Source organism: Mastigoproctus giganteus, chromosome 13 (assembly GCF_048544385.1).
Source record: "Mastigoproctus giganteus isolate SK-2022 chromosome 13, ASM4854438v1, whole genome shotgun sequence".
Classification (NCBI taxonomy): domain Eukaryota; kingdom Metazoa; phylum Arthropoda; class Arachnida; order Uropygi; family Thelyphonidae; genus Mastigoproctus; species Mastigoproctus giganteus.
In genome coordinates, this window is record NC_143587.1 from 23,043,831 (window position 1) to 23,062,183 (window position 18,353).

Here is an 18,353-nt window from a genome sequence, read left to right on the forward strand (position 1 = left end):
TTAACCCTTGACCTACCAATTCACCGAGGGTTATCTGAATGTATCAATAACATTACGCCAGACATGCAACCTTCCACAATAGATCATGCAGCAGTTTGGCTTAATCTTTTTCTACCACGTGAAGAGCAATGCCACCTCGTGGAAATTTCTTGAATTTTTTTACAGTAAATCTTCAACTTTTTTGCCAAACTGCTACCGAAAGTGATTCTTAAAGCGTTCGTTTGGCATGAAAGGGCATCATTCATATTGCACTCTATGACAGTGAAACTGCAGTATCCTGAAGGAACAGGATAATGCAGTTTCAATGTCATATATCCTGGCGTCAACAGATTGACCAGCCACTGGTAGAATTCTTCAGACAATATTCCAAGCGACTGGTGGGATGAAAATATCAGCTCTGTCAGTGTTTTAGATCTCGGATCGACATACTAATATGCAAATCTTCCTGACCATCTCGGGAAGAACATCTACAACCGCTTCAAGGTCAAAAATATTTGAACGGCTTAGCCGTTCAAATATTTTTGACCTTGTTCGAAATATTTTTGAGTTCGAATCCCGCCGTTGATGGGAGGAATTTTTATGGGTCTTTTCCATAACGTGGCTGAGCTAGTCGATCTCAGGAGAGAGTAGCATGGTTTTTTCTCCCGCAAACTCGAGTTTTTCGTCCAGCAAACAGAAAATTGACCTTAAAACACACGAAATTTCAACAGTTAACATATCAGAAAACGTTTTGTATTAGCCAAATATTTATGAATGCTTGGCATCTACAAGCGAAACAAAGAATGTAAATAATTCCACTCGCTTCTTCTAAATATCCAAAATGAATTTATATTTTTCAAGGATCATAAACACAATGAAACAGCCTAATATTTCATTTGCATGCGCCTGTATTATGTAATTAAAGGGGAGTTCACAAATAAAACATAAATTTCTACTTAAGATTTATCTCTACTCAGCAAGGTTGTCATGGTAAACGACATATACAAGACCAAAAAGAACTCCTACGACCTTTGCATGATATGGACGAGAATTTATCGTCCACAAGAAGAAACCCAAGGCCATAGTTCTGTCAGAGTCCTTGGACAGTTTCGAGGACACATTCCACATACATCTTGTCCTGTTATGTAACTTGCAATCCAAATACAAAATCGAGTGATCATCTCAAAAATAGAACACTTTTGAGATGATCAAAAGTATTGAGATGATCAGCACGATAAACAAAATAAAAAAATGGTTGCCATAAGCTTATTTAAAGTGGCGAAATAATAGATAGATGGATAGACATAAAGATAGGGCACAGAGAGAGAAAGAGGGGGCATTTTGAAACTCCATACAGCTCATGTTGCAGTTGGTACATTGCCGTATTTTGAACCTGGTGTTTTAGATCGCATCGCCATTGGTCGAATGCTCTAATCGCCTCTCGTGCAAGGGCCCTGCTACTGCGTGGGTGTAATTGCACGAGTAATTATGTCGTGAGGAGCCATTTTATTTAGAGGTAAGAGTGGATGAAAAGAGCACGGAAAGAAAGGCCAGCTAGGGTCAAGTGAATTAGCACTAGATGGACATCGATGCGTGGTAAGTTGGCCCGACTGTGAAACACGTGACTGCTAGGATGCATAACTCATTCCCAGCATGAAGTACGAAGTGTGGGTCCACATGTCTGGACTGTAAATCAGAGTTAATGTGTGAAGTAAATCTGCCATTATACATCCGGTTGTATAGTTTGTAGCAATATTTTTGTCGTTAGGTGGCGCTCTAAATAGTGATTCGGCTGACAGGATGACGGCTTTTGGAAATAGTGTGACACGGTTAAGTAAGTGGAGGATTTCTTTGAAATGTAGCTGAAAAGTAATTGGGTTGAAATATTTTCTGGGGGGTCTTAGGTTATATCGCCCCTAAAGACGTTTATGTCTCCTCCCTTTCAGAGGTCCATCTACTGCATCACGGGGAAGAGAAGCACGTGTTCCCAGTGGTGTATTTGACTAGAGAAATCTTGCAAGAATTTTAAAAGAGAAAGTCAAAGTTGGCTAACCTCTACAGCTGCTGCCTTGGTCCTTAATTGGCTGCTGACAAAGGTCACAAGATCGCGGCCTTTTAAATGCTTTCGACCTGAATGTATGACTCTGGAAATGAACTTCACTGGGCTGAAAAGAAAAGAAATTTTAAAAAAATTAGTGTTCTCAAAATTTATTGTAAATATTATAAATATTAAAGTCAGGTTATTGTAATATTCTAAAAGGAAACCTGTACATTGTGCAAAACGTTTGGAAAGTTGTCTCTTATCCTTTATCAAGTACAATACAATATTCGCTTAAAACGTGAACCTTACTCTTATTAGAGACTGCTAACGTGATTCTGTTTTGATCCTGGTTGCTGTTTGGGAATAAAGGGTTAAGTTGAACCACAGTGAATTAATATTATTGAATTAACAAAAGCCATCTGGTTTTGGCCACCATGTTTCCAAGAAGTAGAAAAGCAATTCCACCTTCGCTATGAGAGTGCAGGATTTATATTTGTGTCGGTTTTATACTTAAATGTATTGGTGTTTCGGTGGCTTCAGATTCAAAAACAATTTTTGAATCTGAGACCAACTCAGACAGATTCAGAAGAGGTGATCCTCTTCTGCAAAATTTTATAATTTATTCGAAATCTTACCGGTCCGCCACCATTTCACACTCCTCCAAACCTTCTAACATAACAAAAAGATCATGAACATCTAGATACGAAAAGTAATGGGCCCAATGATGAGACCCAGGCATTACCTTCGCGTGTACCCACAATGGTTGCGATTGCCATCCTTGCACACCATGTGCAAAACGCCTAGGTTCGAGTCTTCCTAGGTAGAACCTAAATAGGCCTTTCTCTCCCCACACACCTATCGTGGCCAAGTTAGTCGGTCTGGGTTGTGTGTTATGCTTTTCTCCCAGAAATTTGGTGTTTTTCATCCAGAAAACAGGTGAGCCAACTATAATACACATAATTTACAAAAACAATATGCTGATGACTCATGGCTTTAGATCCTTCCGCAAACTAGTTCTGTGGGACATCCACGTTTAATATAAATTTCCTAGATGTTACTTCTTTTACCAGAACTTGATATTGTCTGGGAGATGACTATGAAATCCTATAAGCAAAGTAATTAGGCTTGTAGAGAGAACCTTAACTCTTAATGACCAAGAAAGGAAATGCTGACATAATTGTGAATAGTGTCCTAGTCAAAAAGGATAAGTGAACCTTTATAAATGATTTACTCTCCAAAAGGTAGTGCTCATTAAAATATCCAGACATTTTAATGAGCAGGAAATGGAAATACGAAACTGCATCTGCTCTACAGGAAACTCCTGATTTTCAAATGTTTGGATCATTTAAGGATGTAATTTAGAGCTGAAATTCATGGATAGTGTTGATGATCAAAATGCGGTGCGTAATTAATCAACGTTTTCTTCTCTGGTAAAATCCAAAAGCTTAACAATAGGTAAGATAAAGGTGTAAACGGAAGAGGTTCTCATTTTGAAAAATGATGTATTCCTACATTTGCCATCGTGGGTAGCACAGTTGGTAGAATCACGGTCCTCCCTACACCTAATGGAAGAGACTTGAGTTCGAGTCCCTTCCATCACGTGAGGAATTTTTATGGGCCTTTTTCAAAACGTGGCCGAGTTAGACAGTCTCAGGCGAGGTTAGCGTGAATTTTTCCTCCCACTCGGGTTTCCCTCCAGCAAACAGAAAATTGGGTCACAGATGCTCCTAAAACCCCACTACAACAACAATCCTTTATTGTATAATAATTCTTCGTAGTATTTGAGGAATTATTTAATAAAATATGCGTTTAAGGGGATGGTTTATTTACGAGTACTCTCAATCGTTTAAAAAAACACTATCGATTCAAAAATCTGTTCTCAGAAATGTTTAAACTTTCAGATGCTGCTGAATAAATGATCTGCAGATTAACCGCGTGTCCATTCGAAATCCAATTTTCATTACGTGCAGAAAACTGTTGAAAATTGATTATCTATTATTCAAAACAAAAGGAACATAAAACGCCCTTTGTGGTACAGTAACAGATGATCCTCCGAGCTCAATCAATTTGAAATTTCTCAGCTAACTTCGATATTCGCAACAGTTCGTTGGGAAAATGCCAATAATGCAAACATTTCAAATACGCTTCATCTTTCATTGGTACAGTGATTGATAGTCAAAAGTGAATTCATGTTTCAACCTCCATTGGATAACTCAAATCACGTGATTCGTTGTATAATCTGCAATTATCAGTAAATGCCGAAGAATACGCTGAAAAGAAATTAGGAAAGAGGAAAAAGTTGCAGAGATCCAAGTATGGTCAATCAACTGTCTTCTGCCATTTAAAGTTGTGAGAATTAAAAGCGAAAGGGCCGAGCAAAATATCAAATGAGTGTAAAAAAATACTGATTTATAGAGGGCAATTTACACCAGGTGATGATTTATAGCTATAAAAAATGAACAACTACCTCTAGTGAATTAATAGAAGGTTTTTAAGGTTCTGCTTTGCTTGAGTCACTCCTCAGTGGCATACCAGCGCCCCTGCATTAGACAACCACCCTCCAACCCCACGCAGCAGACAGTGCAACAAACGCCAAGATTAACAGTTAAGCCTAACAAAGTCACACCAAGTCTGACAGGGTACGCCAAGGGCCCCCCTTGTAAACGGCTGCAATTTCCCGAGATAAAACCATGTTCGACACACCCTAAGAAGCTCCAGGCGACGACCCTCCCCTGGGTGGAGAGTGCACGTAATGTTCTATTTGGAACTCCTCTGGTTTCATCTTTTTGCCGGCATTTCGCCAGTGGGACGACAGAAGTGTGTGTGTACCCCTTTGTCAGGGTCTGCAACTAATGAATAACTTTTGACGCGCACAGCAGCAACACGTGACCAGAAGCAACACAAACACCACCCCCCTTACACTCCCGGACACCTACGCAGAAACCGGGCTTGTCTCTCAGTATCGAAGAAGCTAATTGCTTATCGCTACGAATAAGTTTCAGGTCAAAGGTCGAGTGTTGTTCTCCCGCTCCCCCTCCAGTCATCCCTGAAATTCTAACTCAAGAAAGATGCCAATGGAATCTTGTGTTTGCTCAAGGATTTCAACCATCGAAGACATTCAAGTTTAAATGTTAATAAAATGAAAGTGTACTTTGAAAGCAACAGAAATTTCAATTTAGATAGCACAGCCCAGTAAGAAAGTTTTTATTTCGAAAGATATCGATTCAAATCCAATTTAAAAAAAGTCCGGATTCGAATCCCATTTGAAAAAAGTTCAAATTCACATCATGTTTGGGAATATCCCATTTCAGTTCCTTTCAATGAAATGATAGTAGTTTTTTGATCGACTGATGGGAAAGGTCCAGATTCGAATCTAGTTTCGAAAAGTTCCAGCTCGCACTCCGTTTGCAGAAGTGCAGATTCGAATCCTGTTCGAGGTAAAACCGATTTCGATTTCGCTCAGCGAAAAGATAGTAGCTTTTTCGAGTGATTGGAAAGGTTCGGATTCAAATGAAATTTCGAAAAGTCCAGGTTCCAATTCTTTTTCGGAAAAAGCGAATTGGATTCCCTTCCGTGGAAAGATTGCAGTTATATGACGTATCTGGAAAAGTCGTGATTCGCATCCAGCTTCGAAAAGTCTCGGTTCTAATCTCGAAGATGTGGGTCGCACTCCTTTAGGAAAAGTCTAAGTTCAAATTCCATTTGAGAAGATTCGGATTCGTTTCTTATTTGGGAAGATTCTGGTTTGATTCCATTGAAATTCCATTGCTAAGCTGGGATTGATTAGGTGTTCTGACAAAATAAGCCTTAGAACACAGAAGAACTCAACAACACCCAAGTGAAGATTAGTTCCAATTTCAAACTTCACATTGGCATCGAGTTCATTTTCCAATGGTCTTCAATATTTTAGATTTTCCAAATAAAATTTTGAAAAAAAAATGGTTTTTATAAGAGTAAAAAAGTTTAAAAATATTCCCAAGATTCCTGCAGGATAATTTTCCCGTTATGGTGTTCCCCAGTGAGGAGAACTGTAGACGGATTCGTTGATAACCCCACATCCGGAGCTATGACAAGGGCATGTTCGTTATTATTAATAGTGTCAGCTGAGAGATTAGATAACAGAGAAACTTTGAAGGTTCCAGAGCCCATCAAGTAATTATCTAGTTGAACCTACCTGTAGTCACGATCCACTTTTGTTTTCCCACCCCTCCATCCCCCGAATCTGGGGATGTATCCAGCGATAGGACATGTACAACAACACCATCGTTGTTTCTTCACACCTGTCTCTTAATGAGTTTGTTCACCACGATAAAAGTGAGCTTCTGTCGTCTGTTTGCAATTAACGCCTAATTTCTCTCCCATTTTCAACGGTAATTAGGGGGGCGTCACCCACCTTGGGTTCCACTGATGAAGACGCTGATATTACAGAAGGCGCACATCACCGTACACAAAAGATGTAGCTGTGGCTTCTCATTAACCGAAGACTTAGAGAGCTTGATGAGACCGCTTTGTTTTCTCCAAGACAGCTCTTGAGCAACTCTCAACCATCTTTTGGTCCAAATATTCGTCTTATTTTCAGCCCAAAACATTTTTCAAAGTGTTTTCGGTCCCATAAAGAATATATTTTTATTTATTTTTTCAGCCTGAAAAAAAGAAAAGAAAAGAAATTGCTTAAACCATTCCCAGACGAAAATTTTCTGACACTAGGATGTTACTTCGTTGGCTACCAGATGTCGCTTCAAATTGATTGCGTTAAAATTCATATTGGCATGTTTAAAATTAAGAATTCAGAAATATAAAAAGTTACGTAATGGCCCTAGAGGAAATTTATACACTGATTTAAATACAATATACTACACTCACTGGCAAAAAAATTAGAAACTGCAATTGAAGTCAACAGAGAAGAGAGAATTACTTAATATTCCTTGGTGTCAGATGATACTGTACGCTTTCCTGAAGCTTCTTAGTTGGTCCAGTCATGGGGGACCACAGATGATATTATCAATTTTTAGAAAGGTATAGTTGGACCACTTTCTTCAAGAGCCATAAATGAGAAAACGAAGGAATCACTGGTGTGTCGAAAGGAATCATCTCAAAAGGTGAACCTTATGAAGTCATGCATCCAGATTGTCTCGTGTCCAGTCAAGCTGCTGGATGTGGTATTGTGGTTGTTCTACAAGCTTGGACTAGGTCCGCTCACACCACATACCTCCAATGAATATCTTTCAGTCGTACTGGACTTCACCGTGAACTGTTTCAATTTTACCCCGATTGAGATGGATTCTTTCAAGATGACATTGCAACTTGCAAAAATTCTCTCTCTGATTGGTTCAACGAACATTCTGAAGATTTCTAACATCTGCCTTAGCCGCGTGAGCCTCCAAATCTGAATACAATTGAGAATGTCTGGGATATACTGGAACGGGGAGTTCAGCTTTGCAGTCCTCGACCGACCACAATACAGCACTTGGCCCTCGCCTGGTCTCTTCGCCACCTTCCTTCTGACAGGACACGATTCCTTTAATGCCAAACTGTTCGCCTTTGGCATCGTTGAATCGCCGCTATGCCATTGCGGTGAAAATCAAACGTGGACTCACCTAATGTACGAATGTCCATTCTATGAGGATCTAAGATGTCTCATTACTGAGATCAACTACAATCCAAAAGACCAGGAGCACTTCATGTTGCAGGAAGAAGAGCAGAAGAATTAGTCACTACATTAAGAACACTACCACAACCTCCTTAGAACTCACGCCCAAGTCTAAAGAGACATGATGCAAATGATGGCCTCGACTCGCAGGAGTGATTCCTGCTGATTCGCAACTACGATATGGATGGATGCTGGTGTTTGCTCTTAGTGATTGGCCTCAGCAATCCGGACTCCGACCAAACACAGGGGTGCTTCCACAGACCTGATAACAGGCTTTTACTGACTCTCCCTACTTTGTCAGCACTACATCTCCTAGGACCCTCGGCTCCAGACAGCCCGAAATGGACTAAAGACTGGATCACTGATTCCCAAAACCACCTAATGAAAGAAACATTCCCAGGAACTGCATCTGCCACAGACGGGTTCCCATGGGATTCCTGCTGCTCTTCACCTTCACCCACTAATAACGCCGCTGGACTCTTCTTCTCCTGGGTCTGGCTGATTCCATTGATATTGACAACTGCAGCTCTGCTGCCTCCTCGTTTCTGGCGATCCGAACCGGGCACTCTCACCTGGTTCACTTGCCTGGTGGGGGAAGGAGCCGGTTCTTCCGTCCTCGCCCCCCCCCCTTCCTTTCGCCTGGTGAGGTATGGCCTACCTCACTGACACATCTGGGGATGTCTTCTCTATTCACCCCATATTTCTAACTTTTTCCCCCAGTCTTCAGTCTCCCCCAGTTACGATCTTTGAAAAAAAGTCTAGGTTTTATTGATAGGAGCTATATTAAGCTTGTTTTTTTTTTCTCTCTCTCTCTCTCTCTCTCTCTCTCACCACATTATGGCCCACTTAGTCGGTTTCGGGAAAGGAGTGCTTCAAGCTGTTCTGTATGCATTTTTTTTTTTTTTTTTTTTGTAAGTTTTTTGATCCTTATATTACGACTTTTCGGATTTTATTCTCTTCTGCATCCTCTGCAATTTCAAATTTCAATGACTTTCTAACGGAAACAACTTAAAATTCTAAACACATTGCAAAAATGAAACCTTGGTGGAGTGCTAATATTCTAACTAAAACAACATTTGACACGATCCTTGCAGGCCCGGCACACCAGTTTAAACACCCACGCCACTAGGGAGTCACTTTTTAATTTCTGACTGAAAATTAATTCGCATTTTCTTTATTCATCACCTCCTGACTTGGTAATAAGTTCTGGCTAATGATTTATCTACTAAACGTGAAACTCATCTAAATACCACAAGTGCGACATCTGTCGGCATTTCTTCTTAATTCAAGAATTTTATTTTTTATTTTTACAATGTCCCATGAATGATAGAGGTGAGTAGAAACTTAAGCAGTTTTGGGCCACTGCCTCACCAGCACCGCTATGTCTATCCACCCCCAAGGTATCACTCCCTCATCCCAAGCTTAGATCGGGGTGGGGTTAGTGTTAGATAAGAGATAATAGTAACCCTGAACCTTAAAGTACAGAACCGCGCCCAAGCCAGTGTCTTCAATCTGTTAGCGACAAACAAGCGTGTTCTGGCCCCTTCATCTCCCCCCCTACCAGATGGAGGTGGGGCTCTGCAGATACCGATACGTACTGGTATCTTACACCTCTGCTCAACAGAAGGCTTTTGGAAGAGAAAAAAAATTCCCTGAGGGGGATTTTAAGGCTATTTTTCAAAAAATAAAGTTGCTAACAGGCCTCGAAGTCCAACATGTACACTTTATGAACTTTTCGCGCATAAAGTATTACAGGGGCAAGTGCCCCTGCAGGCTGGATACGCGCAGAATTACATAAATGATATCTTATAAAGCGGGACTGACTCAATCAAAGACAACAAACAGCGAGGGTAAGTAGACAAATCTGTTCATATTACCGACAACGCCCCCTGGCGTGTTTTTTTTTTTTTTTTTCTCTCTGTCTTTGCCTTTTCGTCGGTCTGTTCTGTATTCAGCGCGTGCGCTGAAAAATCACGATAAGATGCTTACTGCTCTTTGGTGACCTTTTACAGATACGCTAAGAATCTGATGAACAAAGAACGAGGGGTCAATGCAAGTAATTTGGTCGAGTGTCGAAGAATGTGGAAACTCAGAAAGTGAAAGGTGGTGAAGGAACTAGTTCGTGCACCTGTCAAGAGGCATTTGTCAGGGGGCAAAAAGAACTTGTTATTCTTCTCGAGTACGGATAGAGGCAGCGACATTGCTGTTCTTTGTTTGAATAAGATTGTCACAGCTGATGTCCGGGTTTCATAAACAAATATACAGGCACTGGACAAAATATTGGTTACCTGTGGTATTTACATTACTTAAATTACAGGACTAAGCCGTTTTCTATGTTTACAGGACTGTTGATGACTGTGATGTGATCTGAGCAATTCAAATTTCGCTTACACTATAATAATTCCAGCATTGCGTTCACAGGATAAGCAATGGGGCATTTCATCCCGGCTTTGTGCAAGGTGTCGTACAAGCTAGTGGGTTCAATGATGCTTTGGAGATGATTTGCTATTATGAAGTGAGTTCTCTCAAGAAATGCCAACCAATGTCCTTAAAATGCCCAACCTTCTGTTGAACATTTGGAGGACATTCATGATTCCGATGCTCCTTAATCCCAAAGATGGTAACTGTCCGGTTCACAGGTCTCAACTGTTTTAAACTGGTACGAAGAACACGAGCGAATTGTATGAATGATTTGGTTCAGCAAAGCGGCCTCCACGTACGTTTTTCTTGAGGTGTCGAAACAGGAAATAGTCACTGGAGGGCCAGATCCGCACTGTAAGGTGGATGGGTAAGTTCTGTAAAGTCACAGTCTCTCAAAGCCTCAGCAGAAGCAACAACAGCATGTGACCTGTGCACTGGTTCGTAGTCATGAAGAAGCAGCACACCTCTGGAAAATTTTCCAAGGGGTTTTTCCTTTATGGCATCCCTTAGGTTGTACAGTGAGGTGACTCTCCAGAGCTGTCTGCTTGTGTTCCAAGTAGTGAATGTACAAAATTCCCTCAGCATCTCAAAAAATGGTAACCATAATCTTGCCAGTTGAAGGTTGTGTCCAAAATTTTTTGGGTGGCAAAGAACCCTTGTGCTTCCATTGCATTCATTCTTGCTTGGTCTTCGGATCCCAGCGATGAACCAATGTTTGATCACCCGTAACAATTCTGGAGATGCAAGTGTCAGGATCCCTTCAATAACGCTCTACACAACAATGTACTCTGAATTGCTTCTGCACAGGGGTCAGAAATCTGGGGAATTACCTAGCATTGTCCTTAGTCATCCCTAAATGTTCATGGAGGATGGTTATAACTGTTCCCTCCAATATGTCATTATTCTCTAGAGATTTGGGACACCTTTAAATGTCTGTCATTCAGCAGAGCTTGGCACATTTCTGGAGTGGACGTTGTCAAAGGCCTTCCTAGACTTGGTTCTTCATGTTCAATGGACTCTACCCCACTTGAATTGTTTTGACCAGAATTTCACCCGGTACTCTGAAGGTGCGCCGTTGCCATACACAACCACCATCTTGTGATGAATGGCATTTGGCCCATTTCCTTCTTTGGTGAGAAAGTTGATGACTAAATGATGTTCCAATTTCAGCAAATCCATGATTTGATGCAGGTGTCTTCTTTCTTTCTGTTACAGCACCACAACCCATAGTGGGATAAAAATTAGTATGACTCAAGTTGAGATATGTAGGAACATGATCAATCGTGAATCATTGAGCTATAACTATGGGAAGTATCTTAGATGGATAATTTATTGAACACCCCTCAGTGATTGGGTAAAAATACATGATTTTGTTTCTCAATAATTAAGCAACAATTTGCGATTCTGGAGCAAGTGCATCTCTTCCCTCTTCGGGTTAAATTGTTAACTGTGGCGTAAAATATTCCACCGGACGCAGAAATATAAACGAAAAGCTCCCGCGCAACTCTTCCTTGAGAAAGATCCCTGGAATGCAATATCATTTAGGGTCCAATGTCTTCTCAAAGCATTTCCGAATGGAAAAACAAAAAACAAATACCCAAATATGCAGGTCTGTATGATTTGTGCCCCTGGTCATTCTCTGGTGACGATGGCAGGCAACCCCATCGTGAGCATTCCACTCTCTGTCACCCCCTCATTCTTCCATTAGACAATCCTGTATTGAAGTCGGGGTTGGAATGACAAATGATCAATAATAGCAGAGTAGTTCTGCTCTTTCACACTAGAGCACGGTAATTAATGGCCGACTACCCAATGCAGCTGCTTCATCATCTTAGCGTTTATCGATTTTCTCTCTCTCTCTCTCTCTCTCTCTCTCTCTCTCTCTCTCTCTCTCTGTAGTTCAATCTCCACTGTCACCATGGTGCAGTAAGATGAGTTTGACGCGCTCTATCTTTGCTAGGTCTCGATGGTCTTCTGACAATCTCTCTAAATAACAAAAGAACATCAACAAAGAGGGAGCGAATCACGTGCAATACTGTACAGTATATACACTGGGTGATCACTAAATTATGATCACCCCATCGTTAATGGAGTACGCCGCATAGCTGGTTGTATAAAAAATCCAAACGGCTTCCTATGCCAGAGCAGTGGTGATTTGTATCTGGTTGTGCAAGTCAAAGTGATAAAGTAGCAGTTATGGGACTTAGTAAAAGTATCACAGAATTTCAAAAGGGGCATGATTGTGGGAGCTCGTGTGTCGGATACATCCATATCGGAAACAGAATGTCTAGTCGTTTGCACACGGCTCACTGTGCTTAAGGTGTACAAAGGATGGTTTGGAGAGGGTCAAACCACCTCTCGTCAACAGAACTGCAAAGGATTATGCAAGGTGGTTGTTCATGGTGAGCGAAGGGCAGTGTGCGAAGTTGACATCGTGATACAATATGGGGAATTCATGAAAAATGTCCCAAAGGATGATGCGGTGCATAGCACAAGACCCAAAAGACCCTCTCAGCACCGAAGATCGTTGTCAACAACACGCTGGTTGGACATTGGAGAAGTGGAAACAAGTGTGTTCTGGTCGGATGAATACCTGGTGCAACACGCCGACGGATGCCTTAGGTTAGGGTGCCTTCCTTTTTTGTGGCACTAGCAACACGAGTCCATGGACTCATTGTGCATCAGTCCACTATACAGACAGGTTGCGGTAGTTGCATAAATTGGTGCACGGTTTGTTGGCAAGAACTAGGAGCCCTGGTGCCTATGGACCAACATTTCACTGGTGAGGTCTACCGGCAGCTCATAGGAGACTGCGTGCACACTACCATGTTGCACTTTTTCCTGGACAAAAACATGATCTTTCAAGACAGTGTGGTTGTCATCAGGCCCGCACTGTGAACGAGTGGTTCACAGTGGAGATATCGCCCATTTTGATTGGCCTTCAAATCCTCCTGATCTCGATCCAATTGAACACCTGTGAGCTATTTTGGAACGTGAAGTGAGGCATATGAATATGCAACCTTCATATATTCCACACTGTGGAAAGCCTTACAGGAAGCTGGCTGCAGATCCCAATCGACGTCTTCAGACATCTAGTGGCATCAATGGCTAGACGAATTGTGGCTGGTATCCATGAGAACGGCAGTCCAAGACTGTATTGATAGGTGGTCATAATTCAGTGACCACTCAGTGTATATATATATATATATATGTAGTACTGAAGAGTTCGCCAGTGAGAGAGTAATTGTAATGGTTCCCAAATATATGACATGGCATCTTGGTGTGCCACAAGGTTAGGTAAAAAATTCATGTTCTTTTGTCTTTTGTTTAAAAAGACACGCGTTGGAATTGCATCAATGATGTTAAGTACTTTTATGGGTTTTTCTTACTCCATGGTTGAGTTAATCGATCTCAGATGAGGACAGCAAGGTTTTTTCCCTCTACAAATTCGGGTCTTTAGTGGTTCCGTCCATTCTCTTCAAACAAAACAACACGAAATTTATTAGAGATTGCTGAAGGTTAACAGGTTCTCTCGGGTTATTCTGTCAGAAGTCATACAGGGGCACCAGTGAACGTTTTTCAGGTCCCTTCGAAACACAACCTTTCAGGGGTTGGTTGACAGGGCCGGGCACTTCCCTGAAGAAATCATGTCTGTGATACCGCAATTCCCCCAATTCTTTCTTATTATTGTTTTACGATTACAAAGTATCCATCACAGATCAAAAAGGATCCATCTGTTCTGTGATCCCTAAAATTAACCATTACTTCAGAGTTATGAGGTGTCCCAATGTTGCAGAACATTGTACGTTGTAAATTACGTGTGTTCTGTGGTCAATTTTCTGTTCTCTGGATGAAAAACCGGAATTTCCTGGGGAAAAAACCATGGTACTCTCGCCTAAGACCGAATAACTACCACGTTGTGAAAAAAGGACCATAAAAATTCCTTACATGATCCACAGGACTCGAACCCAGATGTTTTCCACCCAACGTGGGGAGGACAGCGATTCTACCAACGCCATCCCTTAACTATTCATCTTAATGGCAACGTGAAAAGGATATCAATCGCCTGTCCCATCGGGATGAAAATATCCATCCTTGAGTCAACTTCAATCTCTGGAAAAGTCCTTTTTCAACAATCGTTGACACTCCTCCACCCCATCTGAGTATCCAGGAGGATACCCTTCAAAGAGTTTATGGCAATCAATCATAACAAATATCCTCCATTTTTCCAATATGAAAAGAATAACTAGTGCGCATGCTCATTCGCTGACACGTCTAAATTATTTCGTTTTTCGTTCCACCACCTATTCCAGCCACCGGTTACCATAACAACTGTCACGTGATTACCTTTTCCTTTTATGGCGATTATTATTATTGCCATTTTCATTCCACAGACAGCGCTGGCGTCATTGGTCACACGTCACCAGATTACAGAAGTGCTTCATCGCAGCCATAAGAGATAAAATGCCCCTTCAGCAAACTGCCCCTGCAACAAAAAAGTCGTCACTCTTGTGACCTAGAGGTGTCGGAATGTATGAAAAGGCCACCCGAGTCGCTACGGTTATTTTCTTCCACTGTTCTCACATAATAAGGGGGGTTCGAGCGTGCACGTTATAATCAAGGTTGGGTTGGGTTGGCTTTGCACAAAAAAAGGATCCGTAACTATCAGCCTCCAGATGTAAATTTCCGCATTCTTTTTCTCTGTACAGTACCGCCCTCATTTGTCACAAATGTGAACTATGAGTAAAAACGAGTCAGTTTGGGAGGGTGCGCGAGGATGGGGTTCCAACGCAGTTTCTCAGTAGAAATTGTGGTCGCATTTTGAAATCCGTCAGGTTTTTTGTTGTTGTTTACACAGCGCCGCCTTGTAGTGATATCCATCCATCTTGGCCATCCCGAACGCCTGTTTATTTAAGAAAGAAAAAGAACGTAGCAACAGGCTACAATCTGGCGTTCAACTACTGATGGTTTTCATTGCATTAACAATGAGACATCGGCAGCCATCTTGACCACAACAGAAATGGCACTCACTGGCCAAAAAATTAGACCGATTTTGAACCCGAGTAACTCATCCACTTTGTGAAAAAGGCCCATACAAATTACCCACCTCATCGACTGGACTCGAACTGGGGTCTTTTCCACCCAGTGTAGGGAGGACCGCGATTCTATCAACTGTACTACCGACAAGAGCACTGCGTGTTGATTGACAAACTTCCATCTGTTAACTGTCCATCGTCATGGCAACAGAAAAGGATGCTGTAAATTCGCCTGTCCCAAAATTAGAAACCTTTTATTCGACAACCTTTTGGGCTAATTGCTGGATCCGTTCTCCAAGAGACCGGATCAAACGATTTTTTTTAATGGATTCAGTCCCCATGACCGGATCCATTAAGAAACCCCAGCAAAGTGTACAATATTTCTATGATACCATGGAACTTGAGATCATACCACGTGACAACTGATATTTCCGTACTGTTTATTTATCTGTTGACTCCAGTTTTAAAAGGTATCTAATTTTTTGGGCGATGAATAGATAAGAAGGAGGTTGCTTCAAAGAACAGAAGGGATATCCCATCATGGCATGCTGCCAGGGGCTAAGAAGGAGATTGCCTCAAAGAACAGAAAGAACATATTGGGAAGAGAAAAGGTTAGTTTTGTGAGTTTGGAGTTGGATGGATGTTTTCTGGTGGAAGCACATGTTTGGACTATTTCGGAAGAGAGAGAGAGAGAGAGAGAGAGAGAGAGAGAGAGAGAGAGGTGGGATTAGAAATGGCAATTCGAAAGAAAAAGATGCCCATGGATATTTCTGCAGAAAAGGCATGCAGCAGTCATTGAATCTATGTCATAGATTCCAGATAGATGGAGCATTCACTAACTTGAGCCCTCGTTGGTAGCACAGTTAGTAGAATCGCAATCCTCCCCCATACCGGGTGGAAAAAACCTCAGTTGGAGTCCTGTCGATGACACGAGGAATTTTTATGGGCCTTTTTCACAACGTGGCTGAGTTAGTCGGTTTAAGGGGATGAGAGCATCGTTTTTTCTCCCAGAAACTCGGGTTTTTCATCCAGCAAAATATAAAATAGGCCTCGGAACGCAATGACAGACAATATACACAGAACAATAAGGCCTTAGTCGAAGATGCTTCTAAAACCCTACAACAACAGCATTAACCTGACTTCTCTCTTTTGGACAGCGTCTAGAAGCTTGAGAGAGGTGTGTGGGCCCTGTCCCAAATGTGGAATTTGGAGGTCAGCGTATTAAAAAGCACAACGTATAAAATTATAACTGGATAGCTAACATTGTAAGTATCGATGTCATTGGCTTATGAGGTTGCCTGCGGATTTTGTAAATACGCCTGTGACACTCCCCCTGGTGCAAGAGTTAAGAACCATAATTTTCTGCATCGGCAATGACATGTTTGCAAAGTTAGATAAATACATTAGGGATTATGTTAACATAAACTACAGGTGGCATACAATGCCTGCCTTGTTGTTTAGGGGGCAGTGGACATGGGGATGTCTCTGATGTTGTAGAATCCTTTGGGGCCTTCGATCTCCTTGTTGGCATTCCATTTAAACCACGAACGAGGCTCAATGCCGATCCATTGACCTTTTTTTCGCTATTACTCTCGTACGTCCTTGTATGGCAACTTGCACGCGAATCATCGGTGGGGGGGGGGGTAAATGAGGCAGAAGTGGAGCAGGCTACTGACACTGACTTAAAGCCGATGAGGTCGAAGTCTAATGACCCCTTTGAAAAAGAAAAAAAACTTTCATTTAATTCGCTTCCTACGCGTTCCATTCACCTCTTTTCCGATTTTTCTTCTTCGAGATAGCGCACTATATTTAGTGAGTGAGGCCCGACCCTAGATAGCCCTCTAATTAGACGCGTTGTGTGTAGCGCTCTTTATCTTGTAGACAAGCTAACGGCCTGGTCGTACGTTGGAACGCAGTTCGTGCCACTGGGACAGCCTACGCGGTTCATCGGCGAAAAGACATCCGAACAAGGTCAATCGGTGACAACAGTTGACATCGCAGATCGACTGTTTTTTTTTTTTTGCCTGTTGTGTTTCTTCCCTTGCACGTGGCCATCTGGGTGGTAGTTCGGTTGCTGTAGGGAAAAGGGGCGAGTTGTTATTTGAAGTAGCAATAGTAGAAGGGTGGGGAGGCTTCTTCCCTTAAAGGGAATTTAAAAAAAACGATATTTATCTTCTTTAGAAACATGAATAACTTTTATTTTGAATAACTAGTTCGTAGATTGCCCCTGATGAGGATTTTTTTATTTCGATCTAAAATCTGGAAACAAAATGGCCGCCGTTGAAATCATGCATCCAATTAAACCAAATTTACAGTACTTACAATTACATTACAGGTTGATCTGATGTAGTTCTGACTCATCAGATCAACCTGGAAGATCATGCGCATACTTACTTTGAATGATCGCCAATGAAATCCTCAGTAGATCGCGTATTATATCCTACAGATCTTCTAGTTTGACCTCTAAGCCATCGATTTGAAATGATACCTGCTGGACATTTTTCACAAACTCAAACACCACGAATCCTCGAGACACCACCAAACCGGGAAAGTCCCTATTTAGTGACACTTCTCTTTCTCTGTCAGGTGCTTTTGCTACAAAACAGCAATTAAGGTGACGGTTGGCAGGCCCCATCCGCCTCCAATTTAACTTCTCCCAGACTCCACCTTTCCAACTGTCTCTCGACCACTCTTACTTTCTCCGCCCACCCTTCTTTTAGGAGATTACGAGTCAACGAAGTAGTTTGCCGACCTACTTTCAACTTTTAAGGTTTTTGCCTTCTGACTCAGCCAATCGTATGAGGTGAAATCCGCTTCCTACACACTTGCCATTAAGTGATTCATTTCCTCGGGAGGGCTTTCTTAATGGGTGCCCACTCTTCGAAAGACTAATCACGTGTCCCACTAAAAGGAGAAGAAACGCATCGGCAAAATTGATGGATACAACCGGAAGACACAAAACGCCCTCTTGTAGTTGAAAAATAAAGCACGCGCGTGGTGGTCCTTCCCCTCCTTTAAACGCTCCGTTGTCTTCTTATCAGCCAGATGTTTAAGTATCTTCACCTCGCTACAACAACCACGGTTACAACGGAAACCGAAGGCATCGTTTGTGATTCGCTACGGTGACGTCATCTGCGTGCATGGGTTCAAAGTTGAATGAGTGGTGAAGTGTTCCCGGAAGCCCCTCGAGTAAGGCTCAAGGGGTGGGAGGGGAAGAAAGGTGTAC

General features: G+C 41.9%; 1 protein-coding gene across 7 annotated transcripts in view; it reads right to left on the reverse strand.

Annotated features, from left to right (window-relative positions):
* The window catches only part of LOC150075865 (tensin-1-like), a 405,993-nt gene that overhangs the window by 294,520 nt on the left and 93,120 nt on the right, over positions 1-18,353 (reverse strand). For all 7 annotated transcript variants that reach the window (XM_090388058.1, XM_090388057.1, XM_090388066.1 and 4 more), the window contains exon 2: positions 2,033-2,144. In XM_090388058.1, coding sequence (XP_090244184.1) covers positions 2,033-2,144 — 112 coding nt within the window. The remainder of the gene's footprint in view (positions 1-2,032; positions 2,145-18,353) is intronic.